General features: G+C 39.8%; 4 protein-coding genes across 6 annotated transcripts in view; 3 read left to right on the forward strand and 1 right to left on the reverse strand.

Moving 5' to 3' along the window:
• Nucleotides 1-1,309: 1,309 nt before the first annotated feature.
• yipf3 (Yip1 domain family, member 3) lies at nucleotides 1,310-5,442 on the forward strand. The gene is made up of 9 exons (XM_028468892.1): nucleotides 1,310-1,617; nucleotides 2,953-3,162; nucleotides 3,227-3,333; nucleotides 3,405-3,450; nucleotides 3,558-3,650; nucleotides 3,758-3,889; nucleotides 3,968-4,081; nucleotides 4,950-5,073; nucleotides 5,135-5,442. Exons 1-9 carry the CDS (start codon nucleotides 1,552-1,554, stop codon nucleotides 5,254-5,256), a joined length of 1,014 nt encoding a protein of 337 aa, XP_028324693.1. The 5' UTR covers nucleotides 1,310-1,551; the 3' UTR covers nucleotides 5,257-5,442.
• Nucleotides 5,443-6,083: 641 nt separating this feature from the next.
• Nucleotides 6,084-8,305, forward strand: dnph1 (2'-deoxynucleoside 5'-phosphate N-hydrolase 1). Its single transcript, XM_028469206.1, has 4 exons — nucleotides 6,084-6,302; nucleotides 7,855-7,926; nucleotides 7,983-8,093; nucleotides 8,156-8,305. The coding sequence occupies exons 1-4, from the start codon at nucleotides 6,167-6,169 to the stop codon at nucleotides 8,272-8,274; spliced, it is 438 nt and encodes a 145-aa protein (XP_028325007.1). The 5' UTR covers nucleotides 6,084-6,166; the 3' UTR covers nucleotides 8,275-8,305.
• A 1,035-nt stretch (nucleotides 8,306-9,340) lies between these two features.
• Nucleotides 9,341-17,364, reverse strand: dlk2 (delta-like 2 homolog (Drosophila)). Of its 2 annotated transcripts, none has more exons than XM_028469230.1 (6): nucleotides 17,212-17,364; nucleotides 12,670-12,745; nucleotides 11,896-11,956; nucleotides 11,329-11,459; nucleotides 10,108-10,249; nucleotides 9,341-10,017 (listed from the first exon to the last, which is right to left on the reverse strand). In XM_028469230.1, exons 2-6 carry the CDS (start codon nucleotides 12,731-12,733, stop codon nucleotides 9,606-9,608), a joined length of 810 nt encoding a protein of 269 aa, XP_028325031.1. In that variant the 5' UTR covers nucleotides 12,734-12,745; nucleotides 17,212-17,364; the 3' UTR covers nucleotides 9,341-9,605. The 2 variants fall into 2 exon arrangements, with proteins under 2 accessions (XP_028325031.1, XP_028325030.1); XM_028469229.1 differs by having other exon boundaries at nucleotides 12,661-12,745.
• A 2,926-nt stretch (nucleotides 17,365-20,290) lies between these two features.
• Nucleotides 20,291-25,632, forward strand: part of tjap1 (tight junction associated protein 1 (peripheral)) — a 34,955-nt gene continuing 29,613 nt past the window's right edge. For both annotated transcript variants that reach the window (XR_003675629.1, XM_028468514.1), the window contains exon 1: nucleotides 20,291-20,641. The gene's annotated coding sequence lies outside the window, so the exon portion shown is untranslated. The remainder of the gene's footprint in view (nucleotides 20,642-25,632) is intronic.

A 25,632-nucleotide genomic window follows, 5' to 3' on the forward strand; every position in this document is an offset into this window, starting at 1 on the left:
GCGCTGTCTCGTCTCCAGCAGGTACAAAACTCTGCAGCGAGGTTACTGACTCGCACAAACAAAAGGGCCCATATTACTCCCATTCTAAAAGCCCTTCATTGGCTCCCAGTCACTTTCCGTTTCAATTTTAAAATTCTGGTGCTGACCTTCAGAGCCTTGCATGGTCAGGCTCCCTCCTACATTAGAGACTTGTTGTGTCCTTATACCCCCTCCCGGAGGCTGAGGTCCCAGGATCAGAACCTGCTCATGGTCCCCCGTACCCGTTACAAGACCAGAGGAGATCGCTCCTTCCAGGCGGTCGCGCCAACGCTCTGGAACGATCTTCCGTTTTCGCTGCGTCTGCTTGATTCCGTTGATGCTTTTAAGAGCCAACTGAAAACCTATCTGTTTCAGAAAGCATTTTAAAAATTCCAGTGATAAAGGGTTGTTTTATGACCATCATATTTTTGTGACTACAACTGTAATTTGTATTGTATTGTATGCACTGTATGCATTGTGAAGCACTTTGTGACTCCTGTCTGTAAAAGGTGCTATATAAATAAATATTACTTACTATAAATAAATATTACTTACTAATAGCTACCCTTGTAATGATTTTTTTTTCTTAATTACATTTATTTATTTTTTTTACATCAAATTTTTAGTTTTGTGATATTCACAGTGACACTGTTGAGCATTTATTTATTTTTACATTTAAGCACACAAAAATATTGTGTCAGGCTTCTGGTTTTACATCTTTGAGTTTGGTTTGAAAATAACCAGTAAAAAATGGAGATTAAAAAAATCTAAATTAACGTAAATTAAATAACGAAATTTAAAAACGAGTCTATGTTTTTCACATTTTATAAATGAGTCTAAAACATTTAAAAACAATGTTTAAGTGTTATCGAATTCTGCAGATACAATTTTAAAAGCTCTTATTTTCTGTTGAGGTCTTGGTTGTCAATGTTACCCGTTTTGATTTGATTAAGTCTTTGTATACTTAAAATAAATAAATTTAAAAATAAATAAATAAATAAATAAATAATAATAATAATAATAATAATAATAATAATAATAATAATAATAATAATAATAATAATAATAATAATAATAATAATAATAATAATAATAATAATAATAACAAAGATGCAGGAAGCAGGAAGCGTGTAGTCTAGCAATATTTCCGCTAACACGTAGCCACCGAGGCTGCGTCTGAATAGTCCCTCCTATCTCCTTTCCTATCCGCTGTTCTTTAACCCCCGGAAATGTTTGAGTGGAGGCCATGATAAAAGAGCGTTCAAATTTTCTTTAAGCTGAGGAAAGGAGACGCAAAAAAGGAAGCGGAAGTGCGTCTGATCGTCTATGGTCAAAACAATTGTGACGTCCTTTTCCTAATTCCTCTCCTAACATATTTCCTTAACCCCGTGACGTCATCCACGGGGTTATGGAAAAGTGGATAGGAAAGGAGATAGGAGGAACAGATCAGAGACTGAAAGGCTAACCGGGTTATAAACAGGACTACAGACCGGACTACAGACCGGACTGTGTCCGATCCGTCAGTGAAGGAAAATGTCTTCAGTGTCTGAGAACAGAAGCTCTGAACCCTGGAGCGGCTTCGAGGAAAACCTCATCCAGGTGAGCATGATGCTAACCAGACTGCTAACCTGTTAGCTAACCAACCAATACAAACACACTACTAACCATTCATTACTAAACAGTATCGTAACCTAACTAACTACTACTTACCTATATAAACCAATTAAACAACTAACGTGTTAACTACTTAAAAAACTACGATATATTTTTCTCATAAAAATGTTTATGTTAAATTTAAATGTTAAAGTTTAAATAATAAATGCTGAATTTGAATCCAAACGTTAAATGTAAATCTAAATGTTAAATCTAAATGTCACAGGTGAAGCTAAATATTGTCTATTGAAACGTATGAATAGACATAAGTGTAATGTTCCTGTGTTTTCACCGTGCCAGGATGGCAGAGTGGTATGCTTCCTACCCCTGCCATGGGTTCAAATCCCACTTTTGCCATACATATTTTTTCATTTGAACATATTTAACACGTCAAATTCGACTTTTACATATACAAAAAAAAACTTACTTTTTAGGGTATTTCCTGGGTTCCTGGCCACGGCCAAATATTTACCGTTAGCTAGCTAATATGCAAATACACCAGAAGAACCAAATTAAAGCTCACATTTAACATTTAAATTTAGCATTTAAGATTTTGATTCAATATTAAAGATAGAACATTGTCATTCTATATTTATGAGAGAGAAAACATCACAAATATTGTTGTGACATAATTTTTTTTTTAAAAAAACACATGTTTTTTAAATGAGTTTTGTTGCTAAATGTTGCAAAAATTAGCATGCATAACTTTACAATCTGTGCTGAGCATCACATGATCAACATTCACGTCATCAGTGGAATACTGACCAATCAGAGCATTAACAGGAAACTACAAAGAGTTTGTGTGTGTGGTGTTTTGTGTGGTTCTGTATTGTCTGTCTTTTAGAATCATTTTGTGTGTTTTTTGTGTAGGGCTGGACCAAAACTCGTATCTCAATATTTTTAACTTAATAAAGTCTGACCAGAAAAACAATTCAGTGTTTAATTTGCTGAAGCAAAACACATTGCAGACACATTAACCAACAGCTGATCAATATGTTCCACTTTAGTCTTGTCCTCCTCTAAGGGACAGCACGTGTGAGTGAGTTTTGTTTTGTTGAATGCTTGTTGAGGGAATTAATCTAACTGAACTTTACATGTTGTTCTGAGAAGCAGTGAATGTAGCAACAAGTATTTTAATCCAATATATATATTGACCAGCCCTAATTTTGTGTTACTAACCAGACTAGTAACCTGGTAACTAGTAACACAGTCTGTTCTAAAGGCGTAGGCACTCAGACAGGTTGTTGTTTATTATTGTTTATTGTTGTTGTTGTTGTTCAGGGCGGGGGCTCGGCCGTCATCGACATGGAGAACATGGACGACACCTCTGGGTCGAGCTTTGAGGATGTGGGAGAGATGCATCAGAGGATGAACGAGGATGAGGAGGTGAACGGAGAACAGGACGAAGAACAGGAGGACCCCAACCAGGACGGAGAGTTCCTGGGTATGAAGGCGTTCAAAGGTCAGCTGGGACGGCAGGTGGCCGACGAGGTGAGAGCCAATCAGGGGACAGCACATTAAACACGCACATGTTAAACACACACGTGTTGTGCAGGTGTGGCAGGCGGGGAAACGTCAGGCGTCCAAAGCCTTCAATCTTTACGCTAACATCGATATTCTTCGGCCGTACTTCGATGTGGAGCCTATCCAGGTGCGGAGCAGGTAAGCCCCGCCCACTCCTCCCTGTAGGTTAATATGACTGGATTAGAACTGACTCCGCCCTCTGTCCTCAGACTCATCGAGTCCCTGATCCCTGTTCGAATGGTCAACTTTCCCCAGGTAACGTTTGGTTCCTGATTCTCCTGGTTCTAGTGTTCTAGTTCCTGGTTCTAAGGTTCTAGTTCCTGGTTCTAGTTCCTGGTGTAACTCCTGTTCGTGTCCTGTAGAAGGTTGCTGGGGAGCTGTATGGGCCTCTGATGCTGGTTTTTACTCTCGTGGCTATTTTACTGCACGGCATGAAAACATCAGGAACCATCATTGTAAGAACACACACACACACACACTTTTACATATTTATATTACTTATTTTGCTCTGCTTTCGTGTTTTTATTGTGTATCTCTGTGTGTGTGTGCGTGCGTGTAACAGAGGGAGGGTACTCTGATGGGAACAGCCATTGGGACATGCTTTGGCTATTGGCTGGGCGTGTCCTCCTTCATCTACTTCCTGTCCTACCTAGTCAATGCTCAGATCACTATGCTGCAGATGCTGTCCCTGCTGGTCAGTGTCGGTACCACACACACACACACACACACACACACACACACACTCTCCCTCTGTGACTCTGTCCGTTTCCAGGGTTACGGTCTGTTTGGTCCCTGCCTCGTCCTATTGGTCACCTACAACATCCACTTCCACTTCCTGTTTTACGCTCTGTGGCTTCTGATTGGAGGACTGTCTACGCTACGCATGGTGAGGACTAAACTATTAATTACAGCTGAGATTATATCACATATGAACAAAGTGCTGTGTTTAACTATAAGAAAGAACTAGTTATATATATGTCTGATATTTTTATTAAAATACACGTTGATTTTTGTTTGTTGAAAAATACACGAGAAAAGGACCTTGAATAATGATAATAACGTTTGAAATCTCAGTCACAATAGTGAAGAAAAAAAATCACAATTACATTATTTTCCAGAATTATTCCGCTTTAGTAAAGACTACATTACCCATCAGCCCCTTCTCCAGGCTCTGGTTGTGTCTATTAATGTGTATGTTTGTGTGTATTATAGCTGTCAAAGTTAACACATTTTTATCTCATCACCTTATATAATGATGCATTATGGGAAGTTGAGGCCTAACAGGTCTGGGTAGTGTAGTTGTTGTTTCCTGCACCCTCTCTCTGTGTGTGTATATACAGTACATTAAATTAAATGTGTATATATTTGTGTGTTTATTAGTTGTTAGACAAAGCTGAAAGACAAAATAAACAAACAGAAAAAAAATTAATGAACCAAGGGGAAAAACAACGTATTAACAATAAAACAGATTGTGCTAGTGAAAAAAGATCATGAATGTGTGTTTGTAGACCTGCTGCTTTATCTCCAAAATGGCCACTTCTGGGTTGATGACGCGCCGTGAAAACCCTCTATATAATAGAGTCCGACTTCTGACTTTTAATGCACTACATTTCCCATCAGCCCCTGGAGTACTAGTGACACTGACATGCGTTTGTGTTTATTTCACTACACAAAATAACACAACGTGACACTTTCACTACTTTATAAAACTCTGTGTGCGTGTGCGTGTGCGTGTGCGTGTGCGTGTGTTACAGGTGGCGGTGCTGCTCTCTAGGACCGTAGGTCAGACTCCTCGTCTCCTGCTGTGTGGAGTTCTGTCATTGCTTCACATGAGCTTCCTGTTGTATCTGCACTTTAACTACCATCAGATCATAGAAGGTACACACACACACACACACAGTGAACATGATGATGTCATCACTGTGTTTTTTTCTCTCAGGGCTGCTGGACTCTCTTGAAGGACCCCACCTCTCTCCGATTCAGAGGGTGGCCCGGGACGTACCTGAGCTGACGCTGAACGTGACTGGGCGGAGCCTCTCGCTGCTCCTCGGGAACCAATGAGAGAGCCTCCTTTGTTTGTTTTTATATTTTTGATCTGAGCTTTTCCTCTGGCCTATCACAGCTGTGCTTGGTCTCTTTCTGTTCTCTGATTGGTCAACTCACCCTCTGAGGTCATTGTTATGTGTTGTTGGGCTGTTTTACATGAAATAAAGTTTATTACGTGAAAATAAATAAATAATAACAGAATGGGTCAGCTTTCCTTTGTAGGTGAATGCAGCCTGACATACCTCACTCAGGGCCACGGTGTTCCACATCCTGTTTATTATTTACTTCATATCAATCACACCACACACAAATAAGGAATTATTTATTTCTATTCTACTATATATTGTTCCTTTAGTAATGTTTGTATTACATTTGTTTTATTTAATGCAGACTAAGCAAAGGTCACACATTAAATATGTGTATGTAAAGGTTATGACAACCACCAGGATCCCAAACATTTTGTTTGTTGACAAATATGTACAAGAATAAACAAATTTTACAATTTACATCAAAATTAAGAACTTGCCAAGAAAACATCGACTTAAAATAAATTGTCATTTGTTCAGTTCACTCAAGAGTAAACAGTCAGAAAATGATAAAACAAAAATGAAACAATAGTTAGCAAAAGTCAATTAAGATGTAAAACAAAATTATGTTACAGCAGTTTCTCATTTTTATTTTGAAAAATCAAACCAAAAGTTGTCATCTTTAGATGTGCTGCAATTAACATATTAAATGTATTTAATGTACAACTCCATAAAAAACACATCATTCAAAGTAAAACTAAATATTTACAATGAGTCACTCTCGCGCCTGTCAGTCCTCACTCGGGGACTTTAACCCACGATATTACGTCACATCCTGAGTTTCGCGGGAACTGATTTGAGTGAAACTTTATTTAAACCTGACTTTATCTCAGTGGAGGATGAACGTGTATTTCTGTGGCAGCATCCGCGGAGGAAGGGATGACGTAGACGTTTACCGGAGGATCGTGCACGCGCTGCAAACCTACGGGACCGTGCTGACCGAGCACGTGAGCAGCAGCGTGCTCAGCGATACAGGTGGAACACACACACACACACACACACACACACACACACACACACAGAGTTTTATAAAGTAGTGAAAGTGTCACGTTGTGTTATTTTGTGTAGTGAAATAAACACAAACGCATGTCAGTGTCACTAGTACTCCAGGGGCTGATGGGAAATGTAGTGCATTAAAAGTAAAGTCAGAAGTCGGACTCTACTATATAGAGGGTTTTCACGGCGCGTCATCAACCCGGAAGTCGCCATTTTGGAGATAAAGCAGCAGGTCTACAAACAGCACACAGACAAGAAAATCGAATTCCGAGAAGAAATGGTGAGTAATTGCCGTGTTTTTGGCTGTACCAATCGGTCAAACAGTGAGACATATTTGGAATTTTCTAGATTGCCAAAAATTATCACAAATCAAGGAGAACAATGTCACAAGTTATCAGAGGAAAGGAGGAGCTTGTGGCTAACAAAGCTAAACCAGGATGTACGAGGCAAAAATCTGGACTAATATGTTTCCTGATATTATCAACTACCTGGATTTCACCAATCCCATTAACAGCGGAACACCTCAAATCTTATAGAAGTATGGAGGTCGGCTGCGGCTGCAGAGGCTAGCGTTAGCAACTGATACATCAGCAGATAACTCAGTCAGTTCTAATGATTTCACAGTGAACCTGCAGCGTAGTTAGTGTAAAATAATATACGACCACCAGGTAATCTTAGATTTAGGTAAACCAAACAGTTACAGTCCGTTAGATGAGACTACTCTGGACCTGGATCCTCAGACTGCTACGACCGACTACATCCAGCGACCTATGGAGCAGCGGCGCCTCGTACCAGCGGTGTCCGCTAGCAGAGGACACGTCAGCGGTGTGATCGGAAGCAGGAGCGGGGCTAGCAACCAAGCTAAAAGCTAATCCTCAGAGAATGCTGCTTCGTTCCATCCTGTGTTCTAATGTCTGTTCCCTGGAGAACAAACTGGACCTGAAGATGGATTTTAATGTCAGACAGGAGATGATGATGGTGGTGTTTCCATAAACATCAATAACTGGTGTAACAATAGTGAGTTAGTCTCATGTCACGGCTCTACTGATGTAGAACTACTGACTATAAAATACAGACATTATTCTTCCTGATCTGTTAGAACTTTTGTCTATAAAACTCCATGTTTTTCACGTTCTGACTGATTAGTGCAGCCAAAAACACAGCAATATTTCACTATTATGATGGTGTGCTGTTTGTAAACCTGCTGCTTACCTCCAAAATGGCGACTTTCGGGTTGACGCGCCGTGAAAACCCTCTATAATCTGTTGCTATTGGTCTGGATCTGGACCTCAGACAATACTGACTATAGTTGTGGCACTTCCAGCCCAACTGCTGGACTCGTGTCCTTTTATAGTTTAGTCAGTTTTATTTGAGCCCTAATGCTACATACTTCTGATGGGTACTGTACTAGTTTTTATAAAGAAAATAATACTTAAATTGACTCAGATTAATCAACAACACAACATTCATACCAAATACATTTGATTTCATCAGAACAAAGTGTTTTTGAACTAAAGCTGTGATTGGTCAGGAGAGGCGGGCACTCCGTCAGGTGATCGAGGAATCCACGATCGTGACGTCCAATGGCTGCGAGAGTCTGAAGGTGAGATGACCACACACAGCCCAGTGTGACCTCTACATGACCTCTGATCTTTCCAGTGGTGGTTGCCGAGGTAACGCAGCCGTCCCTGGGCGTGGGCTATGAGCTGGGTCGAGCCGTGGACATGAAGAAGAAGATCCTGTGTTTGTTCAGACCTTCATCAGGACGAAGTGAGAACATACAGGTGAACAAAGCAGAGATGCCTTACGCTTACATCACTTCCTGTTCCCAGCTCTGTCCGCCATGATTCGAGGAGCCGAGGACGGCGAGCGCTTTGTGGTGAAGGATTACAGTGAGGATCAGGTGGAGGACGTTCTACAGCAGTTCTTCAGCAGCTTAAAGAGAAGTTGAGTGTGTTTGAATAAATAATGAATTAAACAAACGTGATTGGTCCTTTGGTTAATTAGCGTGACCATATTTTTATTTACATTAAAGGCCACGTCTTCATACTCAGTACTCAACATTTTCTTGAATCTACTTTGATTGAAGTCAATCACCTTTATTATTTATTATAACAATGTGTCTGGAAACATCTCATTTAAACCTTAAAATCTCTCAATCATTGAAACAATATGATAAACACCTCCTCAAAATTAAAACTATATTTAACTAACTATATTCATCTGTTCAGTATACGAGACAGGAGAGGTTGAAATGATAGACAGGTTCATCTTCTTCATGGTGAAGGTAATTTATTTTCCAAAACATGATTATAATATACATTGTAATAAATAACAGTTAACCTAATGTAGCGTTACAATAATAATCTGTTGTATTCATATCAATCAGTTGATTTTCTTTTTTTTAAATCGATGGTCGACTGATGTGATGTTTTAAGCATTTTTTAAATCAGTACGACAATCTCTGCATGGATACATCTCAGTACGTAACAGTCACGTAGACGGAGGATAACAAGATGAGATGGAAGCATCACATCGTCCAACACGTCTCTGGGAAACAAGAAACAGTCACAAGATAACATGATCACCACACCATCCCTAACACCACAGAGCATGTGTTGATATTCAAAAGCTTCTTTACATTTGTCATATCACAGGAGTTTGCATGTTCTCACTGACAGCTTTGTGCATCTGTTGATAAACAATCAGATCTAAATCACATTTAGCATTTTATTTTGAAATGAACAACACAAAGAACTCACATCTCACATTTTAACATGAAAAACCAGATGTTTCCTGTGATTCTCTTTGTAAACAGATGTTTGTTGATGTGATAGTTTTAATTTTATCATTTATTTAAACATCAAATAAAAACACGATACAATAATTTTGTTTGTATCAAGGTAACATCGAATCTTAATCAAAGTTTGGACTAAACTTTAAACATCATACATATCAAATCTTTAAAAACGGTTTTTACAACGTGCACACACACACACACCACCGTGTGAGTCGATATTCTGCTTCTTCACAAACGTGTCGGTACTTTCCTCGCTGTGTGTCAGTCTGTGGCACCGCCTCCCAAAGTGGGTGTGGCCACAGCCTCTGCAGTGTCCGTGCAGGATGAGGGTGGCGGTTAGCGTCACGGCGCACAGCGTCATCACGGCGAACGCCAGCAGAACAGCTAGCTGAGGCTCAGACAGGCTAGCACCGCGCTCGCTAACCGTCACCTTCAGTAGACGCTCCTCAGCAGCTGGGGGCGTGGCTATACGCAGGCTTCGCTCACCTCCAGGCACGGTTAACGTTGTAGACCCACCCACCTCCAGCTGTGGTGCCGAGGGCGGGTTCTCCGTCCCTGAGCAGCGTCTGGCAGGTGTCTCCGGTGAAGCCTGGCCTGCAGACGCAGCGGAACCGCGCGGCGAGGTCCAGGCAGCGTCCGGCGTTCAGACACGGTCGGCTAGCACAGTCGTCCAAGTTGATGGTGCAGAAGCGTCCGCTGAAGCCGGGCGGACAAACGCACGTGAAGCGGTTCATACCGTCCAGACAAGTGGCACCGTTGGCGCATGGCGTCATCAGACAGTCGTCCACGTCCGTCTCACAATGCGGCCCAGAGAAACCGGCAAGGCAGCGACATGTTAGCGTCTCAGAAAAACCATCAGCGTCCTCACAATGACCGCCGTTAGCACACGGAGACCTGGAGACGCCACAAACATTTATTAATATATCATTATGTTAAACATTTATTCAAATATGTAATGGCTCATAGTGATGATATCATCATCACCTGCTGCGACTGCATGGCCCCGCCCTCCTCTGACAGGCGTCGCCGTGGAAACCGTGGGGACACAGGCAGGAAAAGTCTCCGCTGTCCTCGAGGACACATGTAGCTCCGTTTAGACACGGACGACGAGAACACGCGCTCAGATCTGAGAGAAGGTTTTAGAGAAAAGACCAGAGAACGTAAAGCTAACGTAGGCTACGAGCTAGCTGCACAGTAGAACAGAATGTGAAGTTAACGTAGGCTAAGAGCTAGTTGCACAGTAGAACAGAATGTGAAGCTAACGTAGGCTACAAGCTAGCTGCACACTAGAACAGAACGTGAAGCTAACGTAGGTTACGAGCTACTTGCACAGTAGAACAGAACATGAAGCTAATGTAGGCTAAGAGCTAGCTGCACAGTAGAACATAAAAATGAGGCTATCGTAGGCTACGAGCTAGCTGCACACTAGAACAGAACGTGAAGCTAACGTAGGTTACGAGCTAGCTGCACACTTGAACAGAAAGTGAAGCTAATGTAGGCTACGAGCTAGCTGCACAGTAGAACAGAATGTGAAGCAGATGTAGGCTACGAGCTAGCTGCACACTAGAACTGAACGTGAAGCTAACGTATTCTACGAGCTAGCTGCACAGTAGAACAGAATGTGAAGCAGACAGGCTACGAGCTAGCTGCACACTAGAACAGAACGTGAAGCCAACGTAGGCTACGAGCTAGCTGCACACTAGAACAGAATGTGAAGTTAACGTAGGCTAAGAGCTAGTTGCACAGTAGAACAGAATGTGAAGCTAACGTAGGCTACAAGCTAGCTGCACACTAGAACAGAACGTGAAGCTAACGTAGGTTACGAGCTACTTGCACAGTAGAACAGAACATGAAGCTAATGTAGGCTAAGAGCTAGCTGCACAGTAGAACATAAAAATGAGGCTATCGTAGGCTACGAGCTAGCTGCACACTAGAACTGAACGTGAAGCTAACGTATTCTACGAGCTAGCTGCACAGTAGAACAGAACGTGAAGCAGACAGGCTACGAGCTAGCTGCACACTAGAACAAAATGTGAAGCTAACGCATTCTACGAGCTAGCTGCACACTAGAACAGAACGTGAAGCAGATGTAGGCTACAAGCTAGGAGCTACGCGCTACAAAGTAACGTAGGACGCATGAAATGCTTAAAGATAAAGTTTGCTGTGGTCAAATGTCATTGTGATGTCACTGATGATGTCACTGACCTTTGTCACAGAAGCGCCCCCCCCACCCCTCCCAGCAGCTGCACTGCCAGGGCTGCTGACAGGATCCATGTAAACATCCTGGTTTGGTGACGCAGCGTTCACAGAGATCACCGTCCCAGCCAGGGTCACACCTGAGGGGGCGGAGCCAAGGACGGACACTTTTATATGTACACACACATTGTTTTGTTGTTGTGTGTCTGTGTAATATTGATCTGTTAGTGTGTCTGTTGTTTCTCTGGGGGCGTGGCCTCTGAAGGTGGATTTCCTTCTTATCCACGAACTTCCTGGATTTAATTATTAACACTTTCTTCTTCTTGCTTTTTCTGCAGCTACAGTGTTTTTGGTCTGAATTATAGATTTAGATTCTTTCATGTTTTTAAAGAAATATTGCTCATGGGGACTTAAGTTGCTCTGTGATTGGTCAGACACTGCAAACTCTGCCCCTTTTATGTCAGCGCGCATGTAGCCAGGCTAAAATCACCTGCGTTGTCATGTTTAAATCCAGCTAACCTGTAGTACAGGTCTGTGTTGTGTGTTGTGTTGTTCTGCATCCTGATTGGTCCTCACCTGCAGACTCCGCCCTCGTCACAGCGGCTGTTGGCAAAGCTGCAGCTACAGTTATTTACCTCTGCAGAAAAAGGAGAGCAGAGACTGTTACCATGGCAACGCACACAGTTCACCTGTATATCCAGCAGAAGGTTTGAAGTATTCTCCTTTTTTCAAAATAAAAGTGCCTTTTTCCAAAAAGGGAAGCATTGTGTTTCCATAGCAACAGTGTAGGTCATTGACAGGATGTGAAATAGTCAGACTATAATGATTTAATCATGTGATGTCGCTGTGTGGATCAAAGACAGGAAGTGATGGAGGTCCATGTTTGTTTGACACGCCTTAAAACCCTGAGGAGCTGCTCTGACAGATGAGTCGCCGTGTGAGCGCCATGCCGCCACGTGGCCCCGTCGGCGTCAGGGGTCAAAGGTCAGGGAGCCACAGGCAGCTGTTACTGTAAGATGAGACTTTAGCTCTGAGCCTGAGAGGGTTTGATCCTAGCCGACACACACACACACACACAAACACCGTAACCAATCAGACGTTCACTCATTAATAACCACAGCCTGATCAACTCTCAGCAGCACCTGTTGTGATCTGGGTGGTGATCATGTTATCTGGTGACTGATGTATCAACCAATGAGTGTGTAGCTTCACCTGAAGTGTGTTTGTGTGTTCTTCAGCTTCATGTACACACTGAGTGTCACCAGGTACACTGATGACCAGTTGAAATGATACACCAACAGGTATCATACTGTAAAGCACTGATTATTTATTCCACCTCACCTGACTCACCATCAGCAGTGCTAAGGATGAAAGCGTAGCCCAGCAGGATGATGACCAGTCGGATGTCCACCATAGCAGCAGTCACCTGATAGAAAGGGGCGGGACAATGAAGCCTCCAGCCAATCACAGTGCAGCAAGTCCCTCTAAACAACTGGTGGAACTTCAGCACAGAACGCACCTGAACGCACCACATAGGCCTACAGCACAGAACGCACCTGAACGCACCACATAGGCCTACAGCACAGAACGCACCACATAGGCCTACAGCACAGAACGCACCTGAACGCACCACATAGGCCTACAGCACAGAACGCACCTGAACGCACAAATTTATTTTGTGCATTTCAAAAGCTGAAGTAGATTTTTAATTTCAATCTTAAGTGATTTTTATTGTATCATTATTGATTAGTCGTCAAAAATGTATTTTAATAGATTATGTTACATTAAGAGTCATTTAATGCAGTCCTCCTACAGTACTGTATGTACCTGAACTCAAACACAGTACTAAGTGTGGGGAAAAAAATCAAGATTTTTTTTAGTGGTTTAGTGATACTAAAAGAATCATTCTCCTTCGACACGATTTTTTAATTTGAATCTGAAAGCTTTCTTTTTCCCATGTTTGCACGTGTTCATAGGTTCTAGTGCGCGTTCACGTGCCGTGCAAAAGTCAGAGCGACTGAAAATAACTGTGATGTAAATGTTTTTTTTTTAAAATTGACTCATATGTTGTTTGTAGAAGTTTAGCATCACATTTTAGTTTTTGAAGAAGAAAAATAAAGAAAACTAGAATTTTTGAATTTCCTGAAGAAAATGCAAGTGAGGATGCATGTGCTGACCCCCGTCGCACTACATTAACATAGCATTAACCTAGCAATAGCCTTATCGTTGTAATAACCAGTTTATATACTAGTATAAGTAAATTCCCAATTTGATCTGGAAGTGAACAAACAGCTGAAGCATTAGTTGAAAAGTTTAAAAAACGTTGAAAAAGGTTTAAAAAAGATTGAAAAAGGTTAAAAAAAAAAGGTTGAAAAAGTTTGAAAAAGGTTGAAAAGTTTGAAAAAGTTTGAAAAGTTTGAAAAGTTTGAAAAAGTTGGAAAAAGATTGAAAAAGTTGGAAAGGTTTGAAAATGGTTGAAAAAGTTGAAACATTTGGAATATTTTTAAAATGTTGAAAAGTTTGAAAAAGTTTAATCAACCTAGCATTAGCATTTACATTTAGCCTAAATGCGCTAGCATTAGCATTGTGCTAGCATTAGCATTGTGCTAGCATTAGCATTGTGCTAACATTAGCATTGTGCTAGCATTAGCAATGTGATAGCATTAGCATTGCGTTGGCATTGCGCTAACATTAGCATTGCGCTAGCATTAGCATTGTGCTAGCAATAGCATTGCACTAGCAATAACATTGTGCTAGCAATAGCATTGCACTAGCAATAGCATTGTGCTAGCAATAGCATTGCACTAGCATTAGCATTGCGCTAGCATTAGTATTATACTAGCAATAGCATTGCACTAGCATTAGCATTGTGCTAGCATTAACATTGCGTTACTATTGCACTAAGATTAGCATTGCGCTAGCATTAGCATTACGCTAACAATAGCATTGTGCTAGCATTAACATTGCGCTAGCATTAACATTATGTTAACATTAGCATTGTGCTGGCATTAGCATTGCGCTAGCATTAGCATTGCGCTAACATTAGCATTGCACTAGCATTAGTATTGCGTTAACATTAGTATTGCGTTAACATTAGCATTGTGCTAGCAATAGCTTTGCGCTAGCATTGCGCTAACAATAGCATTGTTCTAGCATTAGCATTGCGCTAACAATAGCATTGTGCTAACAATAGCATTGTGCTAGCATTAGCATTGCGCTAGCATTAGCATTACGTTAACATTAGCATTGTGCTGGCATTAGCATTGCGCTAGCATTAGCATTGCGCTAATATTAGCATTGCGCTAGCATTAGTATTGCGTTAACATTAGCATTGCGTTTACATTAGCAATGTGCTAGCATTAGCATTGCGTTGGCATTGCGCTAACATTAGCATTGCGCTAGCATTAGCATTGCGCTAGCATTAGCATTGCGCTAGCATTAACATTGCGTTAGTATTGCACTAAGATTAGCATTGTGCTAGCATTAGCATTGCGCTAGCATTAGCGTTGCGCTAGCATTAGCGTTGCGCCAGCATTAGCGGTGCGCTAGCATTAGCATTGCGCTAGTATTAACATTCCCTTAGTATTGCACTAAGATTAGCATTGCGCTAGCATTAGTATTGCACAAGCATTAGCATTGCGTTAGCATTGGCATTGCGTTGGCATTAGCAATAGCCTTGTTTTAGCATTCAAAAAGTTTGAAAAGTTTGAGAAGTTTGAAAAGTCTTTAAGAGTTTGAAAAAGTTTGAAATGGTTGTAAAAGGTTCAAAAGTTTGTAAAGGTTGAAAAAGGTTGAAAAGTTTGAAAAAGGTTGAAAAAGTTTGAAAAGGTTGAAAAAGTTGAAAAAAGTTGAAAAAGTTTGAAAAATTTGAGAAAGTTTGAAAAATTTGAAATAAGTTGAAAAAGGTTGAAAAGTTTGAAAAAGGTTGAAAAAGGTTGAAAAAAGTTGAAAAAGTTGAATGGTTTGGATCAGTTTCAAAATGGCCGACGATGAAGAGGGTCAAAGTGCACAAGAGGGTCAAAAAGGTTCGAACTTTCAATGTAAGTGGAAGAGAGCAAAAAGTTCCACGAGAAATAACTCAAAAAGTTGAAAAGTTTTGAAAAAGCTGGAACATAACAGAGAAGTGCAGAATTGTCTAAAAAGTTTGATACCTCAATTGTTGAAATTGGTTGAAAACTGTGGGACGACTTTGAGAGGACGGAAGAATAATAACATATAACTAGAATTTTTGCATTTCCTGAAGAAAATGCAAGTGAGGATGCATGTGCTGGCTCGCGTCGCACTACATTAGCATAGCATTAACCTAGCAATAGCCTTAACGTTGTAATAACTTAGCAACAATCGCTTTAAAGGTTGAAAAAGGTTGAAAAAGGTTGAAAAGGTTGAAAAAGTTTGAAAAAGTATGAAAAGTTTGAAAAAGATTGAAAAAGGTTGAAAAAGGTTGAAAAGGTTGAAAAAGTTTGAAAAAAGTTGAAATGGGTTGAAAAAGTTTGAAAAGTTTGAAAAAGTTAGCATTGTGTTAGCGTTAGCATTGCGCTAGCATTACTATTGCGTTAGCATTAACATTGTGTTAGCAATAGCATTGCGCTAACATTAGCAATGCGCTAACATTAGCATTGTTCTAGCATTTGCTAGTAATTAACATTACTATTGTGTTAGCATTAGCATTGCGATAGCATTAACATTGCACTAGCATTATCATTGCGTTAACATTAGCATTGTGCTAGCATTAGCATTACGCTAACATTAGCATTGTGCTAGCATTAGCATTGCGCTAGCATTAGTATTTTGGTAGCATTAGCATTGCGCTAACATTAGCATTGTGCTAGCATTAGCATTATGCTAACATTAGCATTGTGCTAGTATTAGCATTGCGCTAGCATTAGCATTTCGCTAGCATTAGCATTATGCTAACATTAGCATTGCGCTAGTATAAGCGTTGTGCTAGCATTAGCATTGCGCTAACATTAGCATTGCGCTAGCAATAGCATTGCGCTAGCATTGACATTGCGCTAGCATTAGCATTGTGCTAGCATTAACATTGCGTTAGTATTGCACGAAGATTAGCATTGTGGTAGCATTAGCATTGCGCTAGCATTAGTATTGCACAAGTATTAGCATTAGCATTGCATTAGCATTGGCATAGCGTTGGCATTAGCATAGCGTTAGCAATAGCCTTGTTTTAGCATTCAAAAAGTTTGAACAGGTTGAAAAAGTTTGAAAAGTTTGAGAAGTTTGAAAAGTGTTTAAGAGTTTGAAAAAGTTTTAAATGGTTGAAAAAGGTTCAAAAGTTTGAAAAGGTTGAAAAAGTTTGAAAAGGTTGAAAAAGTTTGAAAAGGTTGAAAAAGTTTAAAAATTTTGAAAAAGTTTGAAAAAGTTTGAAAAGGTTGAAACAGTTGAAAAGGTTGATAAAGTTGAATGGTTTGGATCAGTTTCAAAATGGCCGACAATGAAGAGGGTCAAAGTGTCAAAGAGGGTCAAAAAGGTTTGAACTTTCAATGTAAGTGGATGAGAGCAAAAAGTTCCATGAGAAATAACTAAAAAAGTTGAAAAGTTTTCAAAACACTGAGATACAGCAGAAAAGTACAGAATTTTCTGAAGAGTTTGATACCTCAATTGTTGAAATTGGTTGAAAATTGTGGAACGAGTTAGAGGATACGGAAGAATAAGAACATATAATAAGAAATATCAAATACAATAGTGAGGATGCCAATGCATCCTCACTAATAAATAATATTTACAATCAAACGAGAATCACAGCATTGTTCAACCATACATGAAACACACCTGAACGTCTCACACACACACTGAAAAAATGCACATAGAGCGGGAGGACTGTTCAAACATGTCCAACATTAACTCTGTGTGTGTGTGTGTGTGTCCTTTCCTTACCGTCTCTTCCTCTCTGAATACTCTTGTTCCTCTTCCAGCGTTCAAATACAATCTGAATTGTTTCCAAACACACACACGCCCACACGCACGCGCCAGTGCGTGTGGGCGTGTGTGTCTAACTTGTGTTGCTAGGAGCTGCAGAGAATTTTGTCCTCAGAAAACACACCCACTGACACACACACACACACACACACACACACACAGTGCAGGATCCACCCCCTCACATCCCCATTGTGTATTTGTTGTGTTGTAGTTCTAAGGTGTGTATCTTCTGTGTGTGACTGTGTAGTTGTTGTGAGGTGTTGATTAGATATTTAACACACTCAGTCTCTGCAGAATGACTGTCACACACTGATGTGTGTAGTTGTGTTTGTGTGTGAGACACATTCAAACAGTGTGAGTCGCTCCCAGAGGATCATCAGTGTTTAAGTTTAAATGTGTTATTTCACAGTCCTCCTGTGTGTGTGTGTGTGTGTGTGTATCATAGAACACAATAATACAGACAGTATTAATCCTATTTCCTTAAAACATATTACTGATTTATTTTGTGGGTTTTTGTGTCCTGTGTTCAGTTGTAATGTCTTATGTGATGGCCTTGTTTTGAAACATGTACAGTGTGTTGACTTGCTTTGACACGCCAATAGAAAAATTGCTATTCTGAAAAACACTCATTTAATCACACACACAGTGAAATGTGTGTGTGAACAATGAAGGAAACAATGATGATCTTCACCTGATGGACGTCAGCAGCTGAGCATCCATTCCTCTCATAGCGGACAAGCCTGTGTGTGTGTGTGTGTGTGTGTGTGTGTGTGTGTGTGTGTGTGTGTGTGTGTGTGTGTGTGTGTGTGTGTGTGTGTGTGTGTGTGTGTGAGAGAGACAGAGAGCATTGTTGTGTAGCAGCTGGACATTGTCTTGGTCTTTTCGTCTGCAGAGACGTGATAATCTGTCCTTCAGCTGCTCACTGCTATTAGCCTGTGTGTGTGTGTGTGTGTGTGTGTGTGTGTTTGGACACACACACACACACACACACACTATCACCTCTGAACACTATCACATAAATAAATAATAATAATCAGCTGACTCATGTAAGTCCATCAGATGAAATCTATATGTTTCCTATAGAATGTTGTTCTTCATAAATAAAAGGATTCAATAAAATGTGAAAAACAGGAATAAGACGATGGTGTGTTAGTTTAAAGTGTGGATTCTAATCTTTCCATTGGTGTCACACAGAAAACAAAGAATATTTCAAGAAGTCATGGTTATTTAAATGTTGTCCATTTCTAAAATACAGAAGGAAGGAAATAGTTTATTTTCCTCAGAACCACAGGCTGAGTGGGCGGAGACTAATTTTCGGTCAAAAATGTCCCAAAAGTACATTTTCGGTTTTCAGCCAAAAAACTTTTCTCACCAAAAAAATTGGACCAAAACAAGATGTTATGATGACTCAGCAAACTTTCTTCTAGAAACAGATGAAGCGTCCATGGACTCACAGAGCGTCTGTGTTTAATAGATATGAGCATTAAAGAGTTTATTAAGTGTGATTTATGTCCACACTGTAGTTACGTGTAGTTCTCATGGATCGTCAGCACGACATAGCTGCACATCTGGTTTCAACTGTACTTTGTCCACATTATAAAGATCATTACTTGACGGATAAAAGCAGTGTAAACAATAAATGATCAATCATAGCACACAGAGCGTGATTGGTCTGGATCACTGTGTACACAAGTTAAAATCACTGCTTCTCTGTTATACGTGAACGGATTGAGCTGAAATTGGGTCGATATAATCTATGGATGTGTACGCATCGACGCTTGGAGCCCAATTTCTGATTTGGGGCCCAGGGGGTCCCAAGAGGCCCTAAAGAAAAAAAAACAAAAGTTGATTTTTCATTTATTTGTGAGTCAAATATTACAACAGTTGGTGGAACCAAATCATTGGCACATACCAATAGATGAATGGGGCCCATTACCCTGTATGTGTCACGGGGGGCCCTGGGGGCCCCATTTTTCAAACGTCTACTTCTCTGTTAGTTCTTGTTTAATTGAGCTGTAATTTGACATAGATATTCTATAAGCAGATGTCCAGAGCTTCTCTGAGACAGTTTTTTACTCGGTGGAACCGAGTCATGTGACTGAATTCTCACGAACATGGTACGTGCTTTTTGGTGCGGAGACGTTCCGCGGGCCCCGCCGTAGTTCATCCCATTATGTTGGCTCAAGTACCCACTTTCTCTTATTTCTGAATCCAAGTACCCCCACCCTGTGCACCAGTTTGTTCAGAATTCTATTTAAAAACATCTATAGATCATAATGATGGAATGAATAAGTGATGAATACTCACATTTTAACTAATTTAATTTTGTAAATAAGTTGAATGAAACAGTGTTGAGTGCAGTGGTTCCCAACCTTATTTGGATCGTGACCACGTTTTAATATCAACAATTTTGTATTTTCAGTTCATGTTCTAATCAAGATCATTTTCATCGTCATTATTATGATTATCTCATAAGCTCAGTCACTTATAGGTCTGTACATTATTATTTAATGTATGAGTGGGTCAACATTTATTATTTGACTTTATATAATTCATCATTGGAATGTCAGTGCTACATAAATATGTACATATTTTTAATTGATTTATTCTTTGAAGCAATAATATGAATTAATATAATTAGAAAGTTTTAGTTTAAGTGGTTAGTAACATTCAAAGACTTAATGGGACTAATAATGAGCATAATCATTGATTTTGGTGTTTCGGTTTTCTGCAAGGAATTTTTATTTCGGTGCACCCCTAGTTACCATGGTGATTTACCCGCTAAGAAGGTAACCAGCGTCGTAGTACAGGACACAGAATAAATGTTAAAGTCGGAAAGAGAAGAGGAAACACACACACACACACACACACACACACACACACACACACACACACACACACACACACACACACACACAGGATGTCAATAAAATAATAAAAAGATAATTAATAAATAAAACATTTTTGTTGTGTGTGTGTGACGTCAAATAAAGGTGACGTTATGACGCAGAACGTCACCAGGCGGGGTTTGGGGATTCCTGAGGTTTACCCATGATGCCCCGCGGCTGAAGATGGCGCCCACGGAGAAGAAGAAGGATTAATTTCTCCGCAGAGGAAGCGCGGACCGCACTGAGGCCACCGAAGGGACGCACTGTGGTCTCCTTGCCCGCCCTAAGCAGCCTCCCCACCGGCCCAGCCCCCGTCCTCCGCCCGCTGACCGACCACCGCGGAACAGCCTCCGGTCAGCAGGTGAACAGGCCCCGGGCGGAGAGCGAGGCGGTACCGGGAACGGTCTGCCTCCTCACCGGACCGGTACCGAGTCACACCTGCACCGTGACAGCCTATGAGAGGCCTCCTTACTGCCTCCTACAGTTACGTCATCAAGCAGGTAATTGTAGCTTTAAGCTTTTTAATTTTTATTGTCATTTTACCATCAATCATCATATTGTGTGTGTGTGTGTGTGTGTGTGTGTGTGTGTGTGTGTGTGCGTGCGCGCGCGCGTGTGCGTGCGTGTGTAAAATGTTAATTTTTTTGTTGTACTTCTGGGTCTTTTTTTTATTTCACAACAGCCTGTGACGGAGTGTGTGTGTGTGTGTGTGTGTGTGTGTGTGTGTGTGTGTGTGTGTGTGTGTGTGTGTGTGTGTGTGTGTGTGTGTGTGTGTGTGTGTGCGCGTGTGTGTGTGATAATCCATGGAGGAGATGGAGGTAGACACACACACAGTATTTATAATAAAAATAAAAATGTACTAAATTAGTCAAATAAAATAAAACAAAACAATAAACATTAATACAAAAAGTACAGAAAACGACAGCAGAAATACACAAAATGACTCAAAAAAACATACATTACAGAAAAATACACCAAACAAAAAAATCTAAAAATGAGTAAAAAACACATTTATCATGTTCATGTCTCATAGAAATAAACCAGCTAAATCACACACACTATTTTGTTTTACACCCATAAATAAACCTTTTATAACACTACAGAGTACAGTATGTACACCTATGTACATACAACCTTCAAACACATACTCATTTAGACATGATTAACTCTACTTAAGCTCCTCCCACTATATCAGTGGTCTGCAACCTGCGGCTCTGGAGCGTCATGTGGCTCTTTGACTCTTATGCAATGGCTCCCTATAGCTTTCAAAAATATTGAAATGAATCATTATTTTCTTACAAATGATTGTAATGATTAATGACATTGACACCAAATAAAATCATGATATAACAATTTATTAACATAAAATAAATCACGTTGTACAATGACTCAGCACATTCCTACAACATCTACAGACCATCAACTTTCCTCCACCTGTGACTAACCTTAAGTTTTAAATCCCTGGTAAGAAACTAAACCAACAAAAACACTATTTCTGGAAGAAAATACAGATTTTAATTGTGTGGGAACAGATTCATTTAACCACCAATGTACAGGTTAAATATGTATGTTTTATGTGTGGCAAGAAATTAAAAATGTGACATCACATGATCATGTGTTATCATATTCATGTTACTTTTTATAGACTTTCATATACATTAACTATAAGAATCTTCTTTATAAACATTGTTCGATATAATTTAACACACTTTGTTGTCTTCATTAAAGAAGGACTTTAATTCAGGTGAGATGAGGTTAAATGTTCTTCAGAGAGTAAAGGTTGCAGACCGCTGCACTAGATGATATATATCTATACTATCAGGCAAGCAGGTCGGTGGAGGATACAGTCAACATGGGACTGAACTACATCCTCCATCACCTCCACTCCCCAGGGACCTACGCTAGGATCCTGTTTGTGGATTTCAGCTCTGCGTTCAACACCATCATCCTGGACATCCTTCACCAGAAACTCACCCAGCTCACAGTGCCGACCTCCACCTGTCAGTGGATCACCAACTTCCTGTCTGACAGGAAGCAGCAAGTAAGGCTGGGAAGCATCACATCCAGCACCCGGTCACTCAGCACTGGCGCCCCTCAGGGGTGTGTTCTCTCCCCACTGCTATTCTCCCTCTACACCAATGACTGCACCTCAGGGGACCCCTCTGTGAAACTCCTGAAGTTTGCAGACGACACCACCATCATCGGTCTCATCAGGGATGGGGACGAGTCTGCCTTCAGACGGAGGTGGAACAGCTGGATCTCTGGTGGAGTCAGAAACATCTGGAACTGAACCCACTCAAGACTGTGGAGATGACAGTGGACTTCAGGAGAAATCCCCCCTTACCATTCTGAACAGCACAGTGTCTACCATGGACTCTTTCAGGTTCCTGGGATCCACAATCTCACAGGACCTGAAGTGGACCTCCCACATGGACACAATCAGGAAAAAGGCACAGCAGAGGAAGTACTTCCTGTATCAGCTGAGGAAGTTCAACCTGCCCCAGGAGCTGCTGATCATGTTCTACACCTCCATCATTCAGTCTGTTCTGTGCACCTCCATCACTGTCTGGTTTAGATCTACAACCAAACTAGACAAACACAGACTACAAAGGATAATCAGGACTGTAGAAAAGATCATTGGTGTTGATCTGCCCTCCATCCAAGACTTATACCTGTCCAGGGTCAGGAAACGGGCAGGTAACATCACTGCAGACTCCTCCCAACCTGCACACAATGTGTTTAAACTCCTCCCCTCTGGCAGACGCTACAGTTCACTGTACGCCATAAAAACAGTTTCTTCCCTCAGGCTGTCACTGTGATCAACTCTAAACAGTCATAGAGAGTCAGACCTGTTTCTGTTTCTGTGAAATAACCTGGAACTAACATAACAACCCTGGATCAATCTGTCACTGAGAATGTTCATGTACATATTATTTAATTTAAATGTTCACCTGCACTACTCATCAATGCACTACTGCACTATTAGCTTATTATTATTATATTATATTTTATTAGTATTATCTTATCTCGTTATTGTTATCTTGTTATTATATTTAGTTTTGCACATATTAGTCTAACTACTGCTTATATTTATGTTTATATTTTGTATTTTATTTTTCTAGTTGATAGTTATTATTTAATGTTACATTATTAGAGAGAACACAGTTCACCAAGTCAAATTCCTCGTGTGTATAACATACATTACATGATCAATAAAGTTGATTCTGATTCTGATGAATACTACTGATTGACACTGTACTAGTTTTGTGTATACGATGTGTAACTTTTTAATACTTGAAACTGGTGCAGTACTGCTGCAAACCAGCAGTGGTCACTGGTATTCAGTGACAGACCCTCCAATCAGAGGCCAACTTCATAAGATATATTTCATAAGTCAAATACATTAGCTGGAGAAGCAGCATTTTTCTGTTTAAAAAAAATTAAATCTTAAAGGGTAAATCTTGTTGTGTTTGTCAGATATTTGGATATTGACGGGAAATTTAGAGCAAGACCATCATCATGTCACGTTGTGAGTGAATAGAACTGAAGCCCCTCCCCTTTTCCTGGACCAGGTTCTGTTGAGGATTTCTGTCATGTTTTCATTTAGTCTGTGGATGTTTCAGTAAAAATCTGCTCATGTTTAAGTTAGTTTTGTGGTGTTTTGGTCCAAATAGTATTCAGATAAACTGGTGACTGAGGATCAATAGATGTTAGAACTTCTACCATTTCACACTTTTGCAGAATCAATGACAGCTTTTTTTAGAGCAGTAAAATGTTGTTTTGCACGTTTTAAAACCGTGAGGAACGAACGTCAGCATCAGCACATGGACACGTTTCTGTTTTTATGTTTTAGTTTATATAGTAAACAAAATAACCACAGCGTTTATTTGTTATTTTAATTTGTTCTTTGGTTATTTTGTTTCAAGGAACAAACAGTTCATAGATTATTGGTGTCATGTGTTCTTCCTCATAACGACTGCATTAGGCGATCTGTCATCATCATCATCATCTAGTATCCATAGAGACGCCTCAGAACTGATCAGCTTTATTGATCAATCAGTGCATTTACAGGGCTTTACACTGACTTTTTCAGTTGGTAGCACCAGCACAGAATTTGGCCGCACCCTTTTTTTAAATGGGGGTTGGGGGGGTACAGCATAGACATACATGCTGATAAATAGTTGACTTAACTAACGTACTGTATTTGTATGATGTAAAGATTGACAATGACTAGATATATTTGCTAAATGTTTTAATGTTTTAGCGACTTAAGTTTTTCTGCAACAATCAGTGGCTGAAACAACAGGTCATTTATTTATATCATTTTAAAAGATGACTTAACTATTTTTTAAAATAACATTAAATCATAACAACAGGTTACATTTATTATGTTTTTTTATTTAACAGAAATGCTGTACATGAATTAAGTTAACAGTAACATAACCAACTTATCATCTGCATTGTTTCACCATGAATTAAATTCAGAGGGTCCAGCTCTGATAGTGGGGTCTCCTAACCCTCTTCCCCTGGTCAGGGGTCTGTAACCTTTACTCTACAAGGAACCATTGAACCTCATCTCACCTGGAGTAAAGTCCTCTCTCTCTCTCTCATCCATACGCACTCACAGTCTCGAGGCCTGCTGTAGCAATGATTATGAACTGGAACCTCAACTACAGCTAACTATGCTAAGCTAACACACCAACACACACAGACTGGGCTAAGAGCTAATGCTAACCACTTCATATAAGGAACAAACCAAATAAAGAACACGTCTAACTGTCATAAAACCACAGAGAACCATAAATTAGTTTATGGTCAGATTTAATATTTGTATGAAAGAATAAAAACTAAACATGTCACACATTGTGTGAAATAAATGTTAGCATAAATAATAATGTCACTATTCATCCGTCCCAATTTGTGAAACACAATATTTTTTATTATATTTCACATGTTCACAGAAAAAGCTGGTCCTATTAGACTAATGTAACTATTGATATTATTACACATAAATATACTGAATGATTACATCATCAGCTTGATCTGGTTTAATTATACGAAATCATAGTTATTTATTAACCATAACTTTATGTAACTCATAAAATAAATGAAACAAGATTCATCAGCAGTAAAAACACTGAAGTTATTTGTGCTTTTTTATTTTTTAGAAAAGAATTTCTTTTTAAGTGAGGAAATAAATATATTAAATACAATAACACTAATAGATGATCCATATGCACTAATATATTCCATAAAATATCAGCTCATAAACTCTGAGTCAGCAGTTATTATAGACTTTTTAATGTATCTAATGTTGATGTATTAACATTTATTTATGTTTGTAAAGAACCTGTTTACACTTTAAGTTGAGAATTATTTTATTTTTATTTTTTATTTATGGTTTTTATTATTGTGATTTTTATTGTTGTCGTGATAAATTTTTTGTCTATATCGCCCATAGAGTGTGAGAAACTGATCACGTATCAATGGG

Source organism: Gouania willdenowi, chromosome 15 (genome assembly GCF_900634775.1).
Source record: "Gouania willdenowi chromosome 15, fGouWil2.1, whole genome shotgun sequence".
Lineage (NCBI taxonomy): Eukaryota > Metazoa > Chordata > Actinopteri > Blenniiformes > Gobiesocidae > Gouania > Gouania willdenowi.